This window comes from Amblyomma maculatum, chromosome 11 (genome assembly GCF_055883805.1).
Source record: "Amblyomma maculatum isolate TAMU_Amacu chromosome 11, ASM5588380v1, whole genome shotgun sequence".
NCBI classification, from domain to species: Eukaryota; Metazoa; Arthropoda; class Arachnida; order Ixodida; family Ixodidae; genus Amblyomma; species Amblyomma maculatum.
Window position 1 is genome coordinate 97,531,620 of NC_139354.1, and position 18,325 is coordinate 97,549,944.

At 43.6% G+C, this 18,325-nt stretch overlaps 1 protein-coding gene across 1 annotated transcript in view; it reads right to left on the reverse strand.

The window, feature by feature from the left end:
- The window catches only part of LOC146174463 (lipase member N-like), a 35,993-nt gene extending 17,906 nt beyond the window's left edge, over positions 1 to 18,087 (reverse strand). The window contains exons 1-6 of the mRNA XM_084585401.1: positions 17,724 to 18,087; positions 16,559 to 16,668; positions 12,178 to 12,382; positions 6,110 to 6,224; positions 2,701 to 2,851; positions 72 to 164 (exon numbers count right to left, since the gene is read on the reverse strand). Coding sequence (XP_084441527.1) covers positions 72 to 164; positions 2,701 to 2,851; positions 6,110 to 6,224; positions 12,178 to 12,382; positions 16,559 to 16,668; positions 17,724 to 18,087 — 1,038 coding nt within the window. The remainder of the gene's footprint in view (positions 1 to 71; positions 165 to 2,700; positions 2,852 to 6,109; positions 6,225 to 12,177; positions 12,383 to 16,558; positions 16,669 to 17,723) is intronic.
- Between the last annotated feature and the right edge of the window lie 238 nt (positions 18,088 to 18,325).

Below are 18,325 nucleotides of genomic sequence, written 5' to 3' on the forward strand. Positions count from 1 at the left end.
ATGCCACGCCAGCCCTCAAGGGGCGCTGCACAGCAACACGGCCTAGGGTATATAAAACAAATAGAACTCACGAATAATATATCCGAGATGGCTATTAACAGCGGAAAAGGAAAACCAATATGAGTCAGATTTGCAACAGGAGCGTATCCCATTAAGACATCCACCTGCGAGGTAAAGTTTCAGATTATTAATTATGAGCATCTGTCATAAATAGGAAAAACATTTGATCTAGCTCAGGTCAACGATGAACCGAAACTTCTGTTGATCGGACTGTACCTGAGGATGTGGCTGAAAACATTTTAGCGGTCTTGTACATGGGGAAATATTTGCACATATGCATTCATTGTATTTCATTCATAGAATAACTACACTTAATTCAACGCTACCATACGGAATACGCTGTAGTCTAAATAATGATTCGCATTCAATCCTTCTGCTTAAATAATAACGACTTTCTTCGAGATTATATCTGATGATTTCGTTCTGAGTTTTATAGATAGTGCATATAGTTCCTAAATTCTGGCTGTCACCTGTTGTCACTCAATTGGTAGCCTTCCGGGTATATGCATGATTCATACACTGCAGTTAACATCACCTAAAGAGAACCAAGATGAAATAATGTAGACCATGATGAAATAATAGCAAGGAAGAGGTTCATACATTTCTTGTGATACAATGTTAAAACAAAAGATGCGGTGATAATTGGATTTTGATGGGATTAAATATGCTTACCTGGCTCCGTGACATTTCAAGAAGTAATGTGTTGCTGCTCAAACAGTTTTTACAGTGTTTTACTTTTACATAAAATGCCAATTCAGCAGTTACGATTATGTACCAGTGGCATCTAAAGCAAATTTTGTAATACAGAAAGAATAATTCAATCATAATATTTTTAGGGTACGCAGTCTTGGAGACGACGGCGAAGTGCTGGAGTATAGTGAAAAACACCGACACTGAAGCTAGGTTGTGTTGGTGCGCCGATTGTGCTCCTAACGGCGAACTGTTGCGGCTACAATGGAGTGTGCTTCGTAACATTTTGCTAGAGGTGCGGGGCGCATCACCAATTTCACAATCTGGATCTCTTTTCTAGAGGCTGCCACCGTGGTGCAAGCATAATGCTGTCTGGCGCCGCCCTTTCTACAGCGGTACAACCAGCGCCAACTGTCGCCGTAGCACAGCTTCGTAATCCGGGCACCTTTTGCGGCCCCGATGACGTCGACACCGAAGACTGGCTCGCTATGTACGAGCGGGTTAGTAAGCATAACCAATAGGACGCAACCCTGATGCTTGCAAACGGCATTTTGTGCCTGGCGACTGCGGCGCACGTCTGGTTTGAGAGGTACGAAGAAGATCTGACATTCTCTAATTTGTGCAAAGAGAACCTTCGGGGTTCTTTGCCAAGCCGATCGGACGCAAGCTTGGGGTTTAAAAGGACCTAGCATCGCGAACACAGTCGTCGACTGAATCATATATCTCCTATATACAAGACATCCTAGCTCTATGCCGCTAGGTGGACTGCGCAGCGTCCGTGTCTGACAAGGTGGACCACATCGTAAAGGGCATTGCTGATGACGCTTTGGACCTCCTCCTTTCCAAATACTGTACGAGGCGACTCTGTCCTCGCGGTATGTCGGAGGTGTGAGCAAGCTAAACACCGTCATATTGATCCCCGCTTAGCCCGCTTGCAAAACACAGCTGCTACATCTTCGTCGGACACTACTATAGCTCTGATCCAGGTTGCCTTTCGACAAGAATTCGCGAATGTGGGCCTTACTGCAAACGTAAGCCTAAGCTCTGGTCAGCTGTCCACACAGCCATCTGTCCAGCACACAATTTCAGTGGTAGCTGCTGGGGCTCCTATTGCCCCCTTCCCGACGCGATACCGCTATCGCTAACGCAACGCGGAACAATGGCGAAACTTGGACGACCGACCCATCTGCTTCAACTGCTCACGTGTCAGCCACATTTCTCGCCAATGCCGCAGCCGTTGGGTTCCGCCACCTCGACCTCACTACTACGTGATCGCAGCGAAGCCTACATACAAACCACACCTAAACTCTCGCCATGATTTGCCCTCTCGTGATTCTTCCCCTCCCTCTTCGTGATACACCCCGCAACAATATATTACACTATAAATACATTATGATTCTAGCTGTAAAAAAAGAACTGATTAATCACATGACATAATATTTTTATACCCGCCGGAGATTTATCAGCCGATAAAATTTATACACCAAAAATGTTCGCTAATGGCAGCAGAATTCCGATATTTGTCTAGCATCTGTGATATAAAGCCCGAAGTCAATACCAGCTACAAAAACCCTTTTAGCAATACAATTAACATACTTCGCACAATATATCTTGCTGTATTACACAATACTTACTTTATATGTACGAATAGGCAGCAGAATTCTAAATTCTTCAATAGCAGTAAAAATCTAAAATGCCTCTTTGCACTTCAAGAATTTTTACGCTACGATATACACAGATACACAGATGCGTGTGGAACGTTTTGAATGTAACCCTGTTATCAATAAACCTTAGATGTCAGTGCGCGCTTTTCCTGTGTACGGGGTTCCTGCTTTCTTGTGTATCTGTATATCGTAGCGCGAAAATTCTTGAAATGGTAAACCAACTAGCCCCTATTGCTGCTTTGCTTACTCTTTGCATACTACGCTGAACCCCTTTTGAATAGCGCACCTTGTCGTTGTACTCAGGCCTCGTGGAGAGAAGTATTAAGCTTGCAGTGAAACCTTGGGAATAGCCAAGCAGAGCCACCTTGGCTGCCTTAGTGGCATTTCGAACGAGGTCGATGGCCGCAGCGACGTCCAGCCTGCCAATCTCATCAAAGCTGTGAGAAAAACGCTTGTAATGAGACACGCTGGGGATTAGTGGTTGTTCTATTACAAGAAAAAAGCAAGGACGTCTAATGCCACATAATGAATAGTACTTTGCACAAAATGAAATGATCAGTGGCACACATCTCAAACCAGGAGAATACACTGAATAGGTAGCTGACTGTGTTATTATTGGCACTTAAACTATTCCTGTCAAGAAGCACTTTTCTAACAGAGAGATAAAGGCGGTCGTTACCTGAACTCTCATGAATAGCAACTCATGAATAGTAAAATTACGTAAGAGGGAATCCATTCGGCTCGAATATTAAGCAAATTTAAGCTATCGCGCCATGTGCACTGGGCCTTACAATCAGTCCTGCAGTAGCCCATCCTCGCGTACTCTGCTTGCCTTGGGGACAGCATGTGCCGCTGTTCGCTTCTACCGCCGACACCTAGAACAAGACTTTGCAACCTTTGTAAGTTTAGTGTCATCGGCTGAATGCAATTATTTGCGTCTGGGCGTTTTGGAAGAGCACGTCAGTTGCGGAGGTATTGCTCTGAATTTGTCAACCGCACCTCTTAGTGTGTGCACCTATCCAAATTGTAAAACCCTGTACGTTTGTACTTAAAAGCTGATAAATGCATTTCATGGCAACAAGGAGCTTCTTGGTAGGTAAATCTTTAGTAATGGAAATTAATTACAATCATATGTGTTAACATTACATGCATGAAATTTGATGTCCGCAACGTTCATAACTTATTATACCCAAAACCTTTGCCGTGCCTCAAATGCCGGGATTTGAATATCAATGGCGATCTATCTCAAAACAGCTTCTATAAGAGGCAGATAAACTAAAAGCTTTAACTCCAAAAAGAGCACTTCCTTTCCACAAAGCCACAAGTTCTGTCAGATATATCTTGATGACTTCTCATGCAGTCCTTTGATGTTCTAAAACATCTATGCTATAATTCTGTTTTAAAAATATTTATGTCTGCCACAGACAATTAGCTCTGCACTCTATAAATAATTGCATAACTTAATAACTGCTGGAGTAAACACAGTGACAAGAGATACTTGCAGGTGATAACCTTCGATCACTGCTCAGTGGTGTAATGTGCGATGGTATTACTGGGATTGACGATTTTTAAGCACTGCTGATAGCCCCGATCCGTTGAAAGTAGAAATCAAAAGGCTATGTTGTGACGGTTATGACGACTGTGTATCTGGGAATGCGCCATCTGAATTCAAGCTGAATATTGCATAAACCCCTGGTCTTGCACGGAGTATTCCTACGTTTTGTTCCACCAGAGAGTCGGCGAGAGAACTGTCTTAACGATATGGGAGCAGACTTCATGAAAAAAAAGGTAGCGGACAATACAACCTTTTCAAGCATTTTTTAGCTGCCGTCTTGAAAATTATGTAGCCCATTGGTTTATCCTACCTTATGTGTCATATGTGCTTCTAGAAAAGAAATCAGACTCCACTACTTTTCTAGCTTTATAAAAGCAAGATTTACACCTTGTCCGTCTGGCAAAAAGCAACTAGCCAGCACGCTAGCCTGCTCAAACTCACTTGCTCTGGAGCGACATTTTGGCTCCCGGACTGGAGGCATAAGCCTTATGTTTGTCAGGATTCATCAAGGCGGGCTGAATTTGAGCTATCTCTTGAAGTGAGCAAGGACGCATTAATTTCTTGGAATAGGGCTGATCCGAACTATCATCGTGATCAATGGGATGTTTCGCTATTCAGTCATTTTCCTCACTAAAACAAGGTTTATTTATGTACCATTAAATTGGCTTGTTTTCATTCCCAAAGGTCAAAGATTCAGTGCTTCTTTAACCAAGAAACAAAGGAAACTACCAGATTAATCCCAGTTTTCACCTAACATCAGCGCCACTAGGCATGCAATGTCACAGTGCCATATTGATGACCAGACGGGGTAAAGTATTCGAAACGTTCTGCTATAGCATGTCCCTCACTCCCTCTCTCTCTCATATTTCTTACGGTGCATTCCTCACATTTGATGTGATTGCGCATTCAGTGCTTTACTGATTTCTTTTTCTGGACTGTATATGCAAATATGAAAGAAACTAATACTGAAATTCAAATTTCGCTTCCTCTCAGTAACCATTTAGGTTGAATTCTTTATGGGGACTAGCTTGCTCTCCTTAAACTTTCCCGTATTGCAATGTAGTCGCATCATCTATTCCTTCTTTCGCCAAAATATCCCTAACCTTTTCATTTCATTTCATCATTTCATCATCAGCCTGTATATACCCACTGCAGGGCGAAGGCCTCTCCCATATTTCTCCACTGAACCCGGTTCTGTGCTAGCTGCATCCACTTGACCACTGCGAACTTCTTAATCTCATCCGCCCACCTAACTTTCTGCCGCCCCCTGCTACGCTTTCCTTCCCTTGGAATCCAGTTTGTTACCCTCAGCGACCATCGGTTATCATCTCTTCGCACTACATGTCCTGCCCATGTCCATTTCTTCTTCTTAATTTCCACTAGAATGTCGGTAACTTGAGTTATTTCCCTGCCCCACTCTGCACGCTTTCTATCTCTTAACGTTACCCCTACCATTTTTCGTTCCATAGCCCTTTGGGTTGTCGCAACTTAAGTAGGACTCTCTTGGTTAGCCTCCACGTTTCAGCCCCATAGGTGAGTACGGGCAAGATGCAACTGTTGTATACTTTCCTTTTGAGCGATACCGGCAAGCTGCTAGTCATAATCTACGAGTGCTTGCCAAATGCGCTCCATCCCAATCGTATTCTTCTTGTTATTTCCTTTTCGTGGTCCGGATCTGCGGTTACTACCTGTCCTAAGTAGACGTATTCGCTTACTACTTCCAGTATTTCGCTACCTAATGTAAACTGTTTTTCCTCCCCGACGCGGTTAAACATTACCTTAGTCTTCTGCATATTGATTTTCAAGCCTACCTTTCTACTTGTCCTGTCTAGGTCATCAATCATTATTTGCAGTTCATACCCCGAGTTGGTTAGCAAGGCAATGTCATCAGCGAATCGCAGATTACTGAGGTATTCTCCATCTACACTTATCCCTAACCGCTCCCATTCTAAGTCTCTTAACATATAACCTTTATATATAAACTTTACCATAGACAATTTATATGTAGAAATGAAATTAAGGTTTTAAAGTGTCTTTTTTTTTGCTGAAAGCAAAACAAAGTGTACTTTAGGAACAGGGATTTTGATGCTAGCAACTTCGAACATTGCTAGCATCAGTGCCAATGTCAGAAACAACATGCCTGAATTGCCAATATCGGTCGTCCTCTTGGCTCAGCTCCAGATGATGTGCGCGGAATATTATATCCCGTGGATTCATTGCCCAAACGTCGTAGCCGCGGTCTGCCAAGAGGAAACCTGAGATAGAAGATACGTAAATAGCGCTGAATTTATTTAGCAGAAATCGATTTACCCCCCTATTTCAGTGATCTTTTGTATGGAAAACGTTGTTAGAAATCAATACATTTTGCCTGACCGAGGCAACCTTACAAGATGCGTTCAAGGCTCATGGAGGGGCTGGGTGATAATACTACGTGAAGTATATAAGCACACCACCTATGCACAGTAGGAAGCTGAGTTAACCTTTGTCCGTGGTTAAGGCTCACTGCCGAATGTTTTTGTGCCTAATATTTTTATATATTATGCATTATATTATATTCAGCTGGAAGCCTTCCTGGGCTCACGGTGAAAATCACGCGTTTGCATTTTGTCCGCGAGACATAATAGGTTTAGACGTCGACATTATTTCTCTTTTCAGGTACAAAGGCCTTGATTCTCATATGACGAGGAAAGGTGTTAGGAGTTGTCAATGTCGATGATGAAGCCAGACAAAAAAAAATAAAATTAGAACCTGTATACACAAGCATGTATTATAGAAGCAAAACGGTACAGGAAAGAGGTACAAGAGGAGGAGCGAAAGTTTCCTCATTCAAGTGCCTTAAAAAGCTAATAGAAATCCTGTACTGTTAGAACGGGTCGAAGGAGATACATCTGGAAATATTTCAATGATAATTTTGCCGCACAGAGAAAGGCTAGATGTCTATATAGTTTTGAGCCTTCAACTGCTGTGTTCTATAGATCTCATAATGTTACTTTCCACTAAAAATTACATTGCCATTCGAGTTCCCACGTAATTTAATGTACATTTAAGACGAATAACATCATGTTCAGCCAAACTGCATCAAGTCAAACATAATGCAAAACACGTTTTGAATACAATAATATGAGGTTTTAGAGGTAAAGAAGGATAAGATTAATGTTTCTCTTTAGCCCGCTCTTTTTGACGATCCTAGCTCTTGAACAAATAGTTTTGCTGCTAACTCATTCGCTACTCCCTATTTTTATTCATCTGGCCAGTACCTTAAGCATACAGTTGTATGTGAAAGGTCACCTGATAAGATTTATATCTCATCCTATTAAAGCGGCACTTATTTTAGAACTAGCATGTCCGGAGTTTGCAACTTGTACCAAGTCTCTGATATCTTGTGCTCATCTGGCGTAAGAAAAACCTACGGCGATTCAATTCCTCACCATTGCAGCCACCGAATGCTACCTACCAGAATCATGCCCACAACACAAACGTCGACACCCTTGACGCCAATTTCTGGAGAAATGATATCGTACGTCTACTGGGTTAAACATAAACATAATGCAATATTCGTTATTCGCAAAGTGAAGGCACGGCTATCTACTCCAGGTCTGTCTAACGGTGAGGGCTGCTGCATGCATGGGTGGAGTAAGAGTTGAGTTTTGGTTACCACAAACTTATAGTGATTTTCTAGATTAAGAGGAATTTGCTCACACTGACTTCATGATACTGTTATATGTTTGTCCTTTTTTTTTCAAAGTTCTAGTTTCCTCGCATTCCACTCAGCAATGCTTGCTGATTTGTTGACACTGTCAGATTTAGAAGTTTTTTCGACATTGATTGGTGCAGACGTGGCTGCACCGCCACGCATATGTAGCTCGACGACGCCGTTGGTTTCATAAATGGTCGTACGGTTTGGACAGTACAGGTGCATAATGCGCCGTGGATGCCTTCATTTTAGGTTCTCGTCGTAAATATCGATTGGTAGTGTTTGTAGGCGACTTTTTTCTTACTTCTGCACTGTCATACATTATATTTTTATAAAACGCTGTCATATAATAAACAGAAACGCTTGCATCGGTGGTCGGTTGTAGGGTGCTCGCCTGCTATCCCGAAAGATGTGGGATAGAATCCCGGCCGTGGAGGTCGCTTTTCGATGGAGGCAAATAGCGAGACGCGTGTGTGTTTTGCGATATCCGTGTACGTTAAAGAATCAGAAGTGGTCTAAATTTCCGAGCCCTCCCCTACGGCGTCATTCATAGTCTGAGTCGCTTTGGGATGTTGAACCCCGATAACTAAGCCAAAGCGATACATGGAAACTGCGTCGTGCAATGCCCAACCTTGGGTGTTTCAAGGAGTGACAGGGGGTGCGAAAATTAAAGACGCAGTACACTGTACTAATGGGCGACTTCAATGCCGAGGTAGGGAAAAAGCAGGCAGGAGACCAGGCAGTAGGTGACTAGGGCATTGGTTCTAGGAATATCAGGTGGGAGTTACTAGTTGAGTTTGCAGAGCGCAATAACTTAAGAATCATGAATACCTTATTCAGCAAACGGAAGTATCGAAAATGGACATGGAAAAGTCCTAACGGAGAGATTAAAAATGAAATTGACTTCATACTATGTTCAACCCTCGCTATTATGCAAGATGTTAGAGGTAGTCGGGAATATGTGATGCAGTGATCACAGAATGGTGAGGTCCCGTATGGTCTAAATCTAAAGAAGGAACTAAAGAGGTTATTAAAAAAGAAGTCCATCAAAGAATTAGCGATGAGGGGGAGGGCTGAAGAGTTCAGGATCTCGCTACAGAATAGATATTCAGCTCTAAGCTAGCATAGCGACATTACCCTTGAAGCAATAAACAGTAATTTCAGAGATATCAATAGCGTGTGCGCTGAAGAAGTAGGCAGTAATCTGGCTAAGGAGACGAAAGATTTGATTAAGAAACGCCAGAGTTTGAAAGCTTCCAATCCAACAGACCAGACCGTATTGGCAGAGTAATCAAAGGTAATCAATAAGCGCTAAGTGGCCAATATAAGAAAATATAACATGGAGAAAATTGAGCATGCTGTAAAGAACGGCGGAAGCCTTAAAGCAGTGAAGAAAAATTAGGCATAGGCAAAAATCAGGTGTATGCGCTAAAGGACAAGGCGGGCAACGTCATCACAAATATGGACAAGATAGTCAAAGTAGCCGAGGAGTTCTAAACAGATCTCTACAGTAGCCAAAGTAGTCAGGACCGTAATGAGATTGGCAGTAGAGAAAAACAGTCAGATGTACCACCAGTGACGAAGGACGAGTTAAGAAAGCAATAGAAACTATGAAAAGGGGGAAAGCAGCTGGAGAGGATCAAATAACTATAGATTTGTTGAAGGACGGGGGGGGGGGATATAGTGCTACAAAAACTGGCTACGCTGTATACGCAGTGCGTGGTGTCATCGACGGTACCGGAACCATGGAAGAACGCGAACATAATCCTCATTCATAAGAAAGCGGACGCTACGTACCTTAAACATTACAGACCAATCAGCTTACTGTCTGTAACGTATAAGGTTATTACTAAGGTAATCGCTAATAAAATCAGGACAACCTTAGACTGCAATCAAGCAAAGAATCAAGCAGGGTTTTGGAATCGGTACTCTACTATCGATCATATCCATACCATCAATCAGGTGATAGAAAAATGCTCGGAATATAACCAGCCCTTATACATAGCATTCATTGATTACGAAAAAGCATTTGACTCAGTTGAAACATCGGTGGTGTTGCAGGCATTGCGAAATCAGGGGGTAGACGAGCCGTACGTGAAAGTGCTGGAAGATATATACAGTGGCTGCACAGCAACCATAGTTCTGCATAAGAAAGTAACAAAGTTCCCATAAAGAAAGGTGTTAGGCAAGGAGACACAATCTCCCCAGTACTATTCACAGCTTGCTTAGAGGAAGTATTCAGAGACTTGAGCAGTTAGGGATAAGGGTAGATGGAGAATACCTCAGTAATCTGCGATTTGCTGATGACATTACCTTGCTAAGGAAATAGGGGGATGAACTGCAAATAATGGTGGATGACCTAGACAGGAAACGTAGAAAGGTAGGCTTGAAAATCCTTATGCAGAAGACTAAGCTAATGTTCAACAACCTCGAGAAGGAACAGCAGTTCACGTTAGGTAGCGAAGCATGGGAAGTAGTATTCGAATATGTCTACTTAGGACAGGTAGTAACCGCAGATCCGAATTATGAAAAGGAAATAAGAAGAAGGATGAGATTGCATGGAGCGCATTTGACAAGCACTCGCTGATTATGACTAGCAGCTTACCGGTATCGCTCAAGAGGAAAGTATACAACGGTTGCATCTTACCTGTACTCACCTATGGGGCTGAAACGTGGAGGCTAATTAAGAGAGTTCCACTTAAGTTGAGGACAACTCAGAGGGCTATGGAACGAGAAATGGTATGGGTAACATTAAGAAATAGGAAGCGTGCAGAGTGAGTCAGAAAAATAACTCAAGTTACCGACATTCTAGTGGAAATATAAGAGGAAGAAATTGGGCACGGGCAGGACATATAGTGCGAAGAGAGGATAATCGATGGTCGCTTAGGGTAACAAACTGGATTCCAAGAGAAGGAAAGCGTAGCAGGGGGCGGCAGAAAGTTAGGTGGGTGGATGAGGTTGAGAAGTTCGCAGGGGTCAAGTGGATGCAGCTAGCACAGAACCGGGTTAAGTGGAGAAATGTGGGAGAGGCCTCCGCCCTGCAGTGGGCATAGTCAGGCTGATGATGAAGAAGCCGGATTGGAAAGCTTTGCGTGAAGCCGTTAATTTGCAAACAATATTAAGACGAAACCCTTTTTAGGCTCAAGAACCGGAATCCCCTGCACTCGAGTTGTGCGCGGAATCTGTGCGTCGAATCTGTGCGCTCATGTGTCACTTGGTAATAACCGCTGTGTGAGGAGAAAAATTAGCTCTTAATCAACCCGATGAGTCATCCGAAAATAAAAGTTCTGTCTCTTACGGGGATCGAATATCTATTTTTCGGACCCCCAGTCGAGCACTTTAAGCAACTGCGCCGCGTCTGGGATCTTGAAACGCACTTCCTAAGGCCCCTTGTCTACCGCGAGGATACTAGTAGCAATGACAATGACGCTACAATTCGTGATAATGATAATGGTTACAGAAGCGTTGACAGTGACGGCCATTTATATTGATAATGATAATGGCAGCACTCTTCATGCACCCTGTGCAGTAACAAGGTTAAGCTATTCGCATTTCTGCAGTGTAAATTCCGTACTGCTCTCGAAATTTTTAACAAGTGGCCCTCGCGATCTGTTTGCTTCATTTTACCTGCGCGCGGACACGGGTTGAGTTTATTAGGGAGAGGAGCATACTTTTTGATCGTCCGTATGTTCTGTGCTTATGCTGCTAGATTAAACATTTTTGCGTTGCAGAAAATACTGATCTGACGCCTATTGCTAATGCGCATTTTATACTTCTAAAACATAGCTTTTTCAGGGGCGTTTTACTATTACTAAATTCTTAGGTTATTTTGCACATAACCGGGTGGTAGTTTTGAGTTAGTTTTTGCTTACATATCTATCAGCCTATTTATGCCCTTTTCTTCCGTTTTTTTTTCTCTTCATCTATTTTTTTTACATCTAAACATGGCCTTTTCTTCATCACTTGACTGTCAGGTATTCTAGGTGTATGCATGATTTACATTAGTTGTTTTTTTTTTCATTTCTTCTGCTTGCATTTCGGAATTAGTGCCTACGATGTTCACATATCCCAAAGGCATTCCATTGGTGAATGCAGGCCGATGGTCAATCACATTCCGTTCCGCACATATTGAAAATGAAAGCCAACGCATTCGCCCTTGGAAAAACAATTCCCTTATTGCTGCATTGCCAGTGCCGTTTAATCAACACTTTAAGACACCTCTACAATCGCACCCCGTGCAATATTTTTAGCCATACGCCCTAATGACCACACTGCAAGAGATTTGGCCCTCCTACAAACCTAAAAACCATGTCCAGCAAGCGCAATGGCTTTCATATCAGGCAACGCGCCTATTATATCCGCGCACAAACCATATTTGCAGCATTCTAAGTTCGCCTCCACATATTCCGCTTCCTACTCGCTTACACGTATTTTGGAGGTAGACATTTCAAGCTCGGGGTGTTTTAGAAATGTCAGACAGAAAGAGATGCAATGGAATGTAAATATTTAGTCACCTGGGCTTTGCTCCGGGAAATTGACGAACCATGCACCGGATTCGCAAAATATTCCTGGCACAAGCAGAATGGGTTGAAGCTGTGTTGCATTTGTGGCATTCCCTTGGGCAAGTGTTTGCACTCTGTCTATTTCGAGAACGTACCCATCAGATGTGGTGGCCTCAAATGTCTCACAGGAATAGCCGAAGTCTTGGACCAGCTCACACTGTCAAAGACAGAAAAAAATTGATCACGGGTGCAACAATTCGCAATCTTTCTTCCACTGTTTTAAAGCTACTCAGAGCAGATTGTGTGGTCAAATGAGGTTGTCTAAATGACCAAATTAGTCTCAATATATTATAATATTAAAACATGGTGCATTCCTTTCTTTGAGATTAACGCAGGATGTTGTTAGCGAGCCGTATACGCAAAATCAATGGACTGCTTCAAGTGATTACCCGCCGATACGATAACATATTTTATTATTTCCAAATAAGTGAAGGTTGACTGCGGCAATTTTATTGCATAATATACTGTATCCCACAGACATGGAGGATTATAGGTTTAAAATGCATGAGAGATGCCAAAGCTGTTGCGCACATAATGGGCATTGACTGAGATGAGGAGCAATGGACATCGAGAGTGTGGATTTCCGCACGCTGGGTGCTACAGCTACTGAACTACCTATTCGATCTCTCTTTACAAGAAAGCCTAAACTCATAATCCACTTTACTGCAATAGCTGATATCAGTGCTTATAATATAGAAGTACATCTAAATGCCCTTGTAATATTGGCTAGACGGCGAAGACCTGCGACCACCCTTGCACCTCAACACCTCTCTAGTAAGGACAAGCCACACGGAGAAGCTGCTCAGAAGACAGCACTCAACGCCACTCGCTCCACGCCGCTTTGCAAAGGAGATCGCGCAAAGGACCCACAAAAGATGTCATTAGGCGACCGAGCAGCTGAAGTCATCTCCAAACACCCCCCCTCCCCCCCCCCCCCCCGCCCCACCAGGAGGATTCATGTGGCAAGGAACTCAGGGCCCTGCGGGAAGAGGTAAGCTGTCTTTCCTCTCTTATACAGACCCCACACCAACCCTCCTCATCCACCTCCTTTCCCCCATCCCCCCTCCTCCACTATGGCGGGGCAGGAACTTAAGTTCCCCATTTTCTAGTGAAATTGCCGCGGCTTCCGGGGCAAGCGCGCGCCTTTCCAATTACTCGGTCCCATCCTTCCCCATCACCACAAATCATCCTTCTCCAGGATAGGCCCACTAGAGCAACACTTTCTAATTTTATGCCCTGCCACTCAGGCCACGGACAATCCTAAGGTGTCCACACTTATTCACCCTTCAATCACCCACCAAACACGCACCATTACGTTAAAGACACTGTGCGTTATCACACAAATAATGCATCACGCACACACAGTACCCTTCATTTTCGTGGCGAATATATACCACCCTCCAATGTCAGACTTTTCTATACTTCTGTGGTTTTTCTGTAGTATGCTTCGGCTGTCTGTAGTTCCGTAGCACGTTTCTGTTATAAGTACAGAAATTTATTATGTTGGTAGAGAGCGTGATGTTTTCACAAGAAGTTTCACGTGAAAAACCACACAGAAATGTTACCGTAACAGCAACTTTTCTGCAGTTTTTCCGATTGGGCGAGATGTCATCAATTTCATCATCATTGCCAGCAGCCTAACGATCATTCTATGGCAACAAAGTCTCCCCTTTCCTTCAAATAATATGGTCTTGTGCCAGCACTCCTCATTTGAATATCGCAGGATTTAAGCTCATCCGCCCAGCCATCCTTTTGCAGACACTTTGTTTCTCTTCGGTGAGAAAACCCGTTATCTATTTCATTAGGCGAGCATATAGGCACGTATTCTGCTTAGCCGCCATGCGTTGCTTTTGTTTCCAAATGTTCTTGGTGGGCTGCAGCTACTTGGGGCACTCTTCAGTCTTCCCGCTGCCTGCCTACCTTATTATATGCGCAAAACTGCGAATAGGCAATGCGCACGACTAAATTTATCTTTATGGCATTCTGCGCTGACCTCTAACGCTGGTCAATTCTTCAGAACATACTTCTCATCTGGTCATAATAACAATATTAATAAAAATAATAGGTTCACAGAAAGGGAAAGTCGCCGTATCTGTCACGCGTGTTTCTGTGGATACCTGAACCCCGTTGTAGGGAATGGACGAAGGGAAGATGTGCTAGAAGTATCATGGTCCACTCTGAACTAATCGCAGAATTTGCTTTTTTGAATGTTTAACTTCACACTACAACAGAACTACAATTAAAGAAATAGCACCTGCAATCGTTTCAGCATCTACGCAGCCTAAGGGGTTGGTAAAATACGCTCAGTAGGCTGCTAACTCAGCAGTGCCTTGCTGGTATTCATGCAACTGCGTGAGATTCTGCTTTTTATCGAAAACAAGAATGTGCAGCTGCGTGTCACCACAACCGGATAATTTGGCCTTTCGTTTTTGCTGACAGAAGTGCATGAGACGGATACGCCGCATTTCCTGTAGTGTCCACACAGCTGCCTATGCATGCTAGTCTGCGCGTCAGCTGCAATAACATCTACTCTTATTTTGCCTCCAGGACATTCCTCGAAACACGCCTACACTGTTTGCGGATCGCCTAATGTAACAGACAGCCAACCTAATTTATTGAAATAACTCCCTACTTCTTTTTCTTGTATAAGTGTAAGAAACAGTTAAGGGACGAATTTGTGATAACCGCTTGCGTGCGGCTTAGTCAGCAAGAAAATTGCCCTTTGTTACGAATATCGGTAAGACAAAATTTTAGCTCAGCATCTGTTTCTCGGCCATCAATAAAGTCGCCTCCACGTCTTCATTCATTCATTCATTCATTCATTCATTCATTCATTCATTCATTCATTCATTCATTCGAAGCTCTGTTGCCAAGGATATTATTAGCGGTCCTACTCTAACATTCGTAGGGGCGTAGGGGGACATGCTATGCTGCCGCTGGTGTTCTCACCCCACACCTCAGCTATGGCTCTTCGGTGAGAACGTAGGAGAGTGGGCTGCTGTCCTTCATCCTGCGCTTTATTTCGAAGTTGGCTCTTGTGAATACACAAAGGATAAAGCTGACGGTGGTTCTCGATCAACAGCTCTATAGCGGCGAGTAAGAACTGCACTTTGGGACCTGAGCCGAGGTGTTTACCAAGGAATTAATTAGTGTGCAGAAATAATGTGGGATAATAATTAACGGAAGCGCAAGGCCATTGCTGGTATATACCTCTTCTTCACATTTTTTGCGATGTGACAGCGCTTATATATTTAAATATGCCTGAGATACCTCCTTCGCAGTTGCAAGTTATCAATTGGATACCTCGCGTTAAAGAAGCAAAAACTGCCATCATGCACTAAAATGGAATGCTAAAAGTCTAAAATCGCAAGCTGATTGCCAATGAACATGCCGCGTATAGGGAATTGTTCCTGTTAAGCAGCACATGGGTTCGATAAAGAGAAAGTGCTAGTGCAGAAAACACCTTCTCGAGTTGTGACATTCTTTTATCCTCTTTTTTTATTAAAGCGGCTCTCACACTGGTCAAACTATTTTATCCCTGTTTACAAAAGTATACAGGCAGCATTGGGTTATCAATATTACAAGGAACTGCCAATGGTACGTTTTGCTTTAATATTTTACCAGGTAATGTTTCAAAGTGCATGAGCCACTATAATCACTGAGGGCATGCTTCATAAGAGAAAATAGGAACGTTTCCGGCTCACAGATTATCTTAACTCTTAAAATATGCAACGGTGCCGACGCCTAACAAAAACTTCAAGAAGATCACTCAGAATATTTCTATACGTATTCATTACGTACGTATGGCTGGTAATACTCAGCACTGAGAACAACTACATAATATTTGTCTCTGATGATCTTCGAAGAGCTGTTGGTGGCCCGTGCAAAGGTCGTAAGTAAAATAGCAATAAATTGTCACTCGACACTTCTAAAGACACCATCCCTAAAATAAACGTTCATGCATTTCTCAAATTACGGAAGAAAATTGAAGCAGAACCCGTGATAGGTATTCAACCACTGATGTAATAAATTAACCATAACTGTTAAATACACACGTTAGACATCTGCATAGAGAAAATGAATAGTGAATTATTAGAATAGCCTGAATTTGATGCAGCGCCGATCAGTTCTAGCTAACCCGCAAAATTGAAAAATGCCTCCTTTATTAAAATACAGCCTTTAAGTTCCCGGCACATCATGTGGTTCCTGTTTCATCTCAAGTGCTTTCGTGTTTTACATACGTCTCTTGAAGGGCATATATATGATTAGCGAATACGTTTTTTGTTTAAATATAGGCAGCGGTAATTATTCATTTCGCCTTCAGGCAACTTGCCGTAGTCATATCTGCTTGGCGTTCCACATCAGGGGCGTAACCATTCGACAAGGTCAGAGTCATCAAGAAAGCGGCGAGGGATGTATGAAGAAAGCACGAGAATCGGCACTCTTGTGGCATTTTGACGGCAGTACTCACGTTGACAGGAACCGGGGTTTATATGGGGCTCGAAAGGGGTTTAAAACTTTCTTTCTTTATTCAAGTTTTTTCTTCATCAGTGTATTTGTTACCCAGCTCAATTTTAAATTCAGCTTCAGAAAACCACTCTTCCCACTACGTGCTCGTGTGAATTTCCGCTCCCCATTTAAAGCCTCGAGTCATTGCCCCACAGGCACGTTGTGATCGTGGTAAGTTATGCATTAAGAGTGCATTGCCTAAACGGCATACTGGGAAACGTGTGAATGCAAGCCGCGAGGAATAACAACTAATACGATGTAAGGCGTTTGAAAATTGGCTCTTTTTATATTGTTATCCTTTCAAGAGGGTTGTGTGCAAAGGATGGTAGAATTTGCTGCTGGACGAGGGCGTCCAATTTACCAGCTTTTTGAAAAATAAGCATTTGTCATCAAGGATAACAAGTTTCTGCTCATTTCCTAGTAACGTAATTTCGTTAACTATACCCGGCGCATGTTTAGAACGTTTTAAATATGTCATTGCAAGTGCTGCACCTGAGCGTAAAAAGTAAGCCTCATTTTAGCTTGAAGCTTGTAGTGCATTACTGAAGACGTGCGGTAGGAATTATGTTCTTTGCGGGAACGTGTAGTGTTAGAGGTGGGATGCAGGTGTCGCTGGACGGATCGTCGGCCGTAGCGACGCCAGCTGCACCTCAGGAAGTACCGCTGAGCGGAGTTAGGAGTTGAAGGACGAAAACTTGATTTATTAACATTGTCAGTAGTAGAAAAAACTCCGGAGAAGTGATGATGCTCGCACACACATAGTTTTAAAGGGTTCATGTTTCCCAGGTTCCCTATGTAAAGGGCGCGCTCGTTGTCGAGGGAGTGTCTTTATCACTCTAATGTCACTCAAATTGCCACACTTTCTCTCTCACAGACGCGCCCCCTCGAAAGTTTAGACTTGGTGGGGAAGGAGGAAGCCGCTGTGGCGGTGTAGAGAGCAGCACACAAGGAGCTCGCTGTCTGCCGGCATCGCATAGTCTGGGACACACCTTTGTCGGACAAGCCACTGAGCGCCGTCGGCAAGACGAATCGGAAAAGCGTTGACCGCCGGTGCTTCATGGTCTGGGCACAAACGTCTGCGTCACATGGGCCGCTGCGCGCTGTCTTCCAGACGAAGGCGATGACCGCGTGACCGCCTTGAGGGTACTGACTCATGCAAGAGACGCCGGGATTCACTTGAGCTTTTGTGTTTCCCGATGGCCCAACAAGGTGGAGTCTCGCTGTCGCCCTTCTGGACCCCTCCACCTTTTTCGATCGGGAATTCTTGTCTGGATGGTTGAAAGCGGCAGCTCCCGCGCCCGTCTCGTGGTCGCCATCCTTAACAGCTCCTCCGCGGCCGGGGAATGTCTTCATCGGCCAGTGGTCGCAATCACTTGCCGAAGAGAGATGGCCAGGGTTCTGGTGTAGGATGTTGTGTTTTCCTCTGCGAGCTTCTGACCCCGCTCATGCAGCAACTGATTCGACCTATTCGAAAATAGGTACGAATACTGTAATGAAACCGCGCGCGAGACAGCGGCTTCTGTCGCTTACTCTCCGAACTGGCCCGAAATCACTACCCTTGCCATCGAAGGCACGCACTTTGATCTTCTAG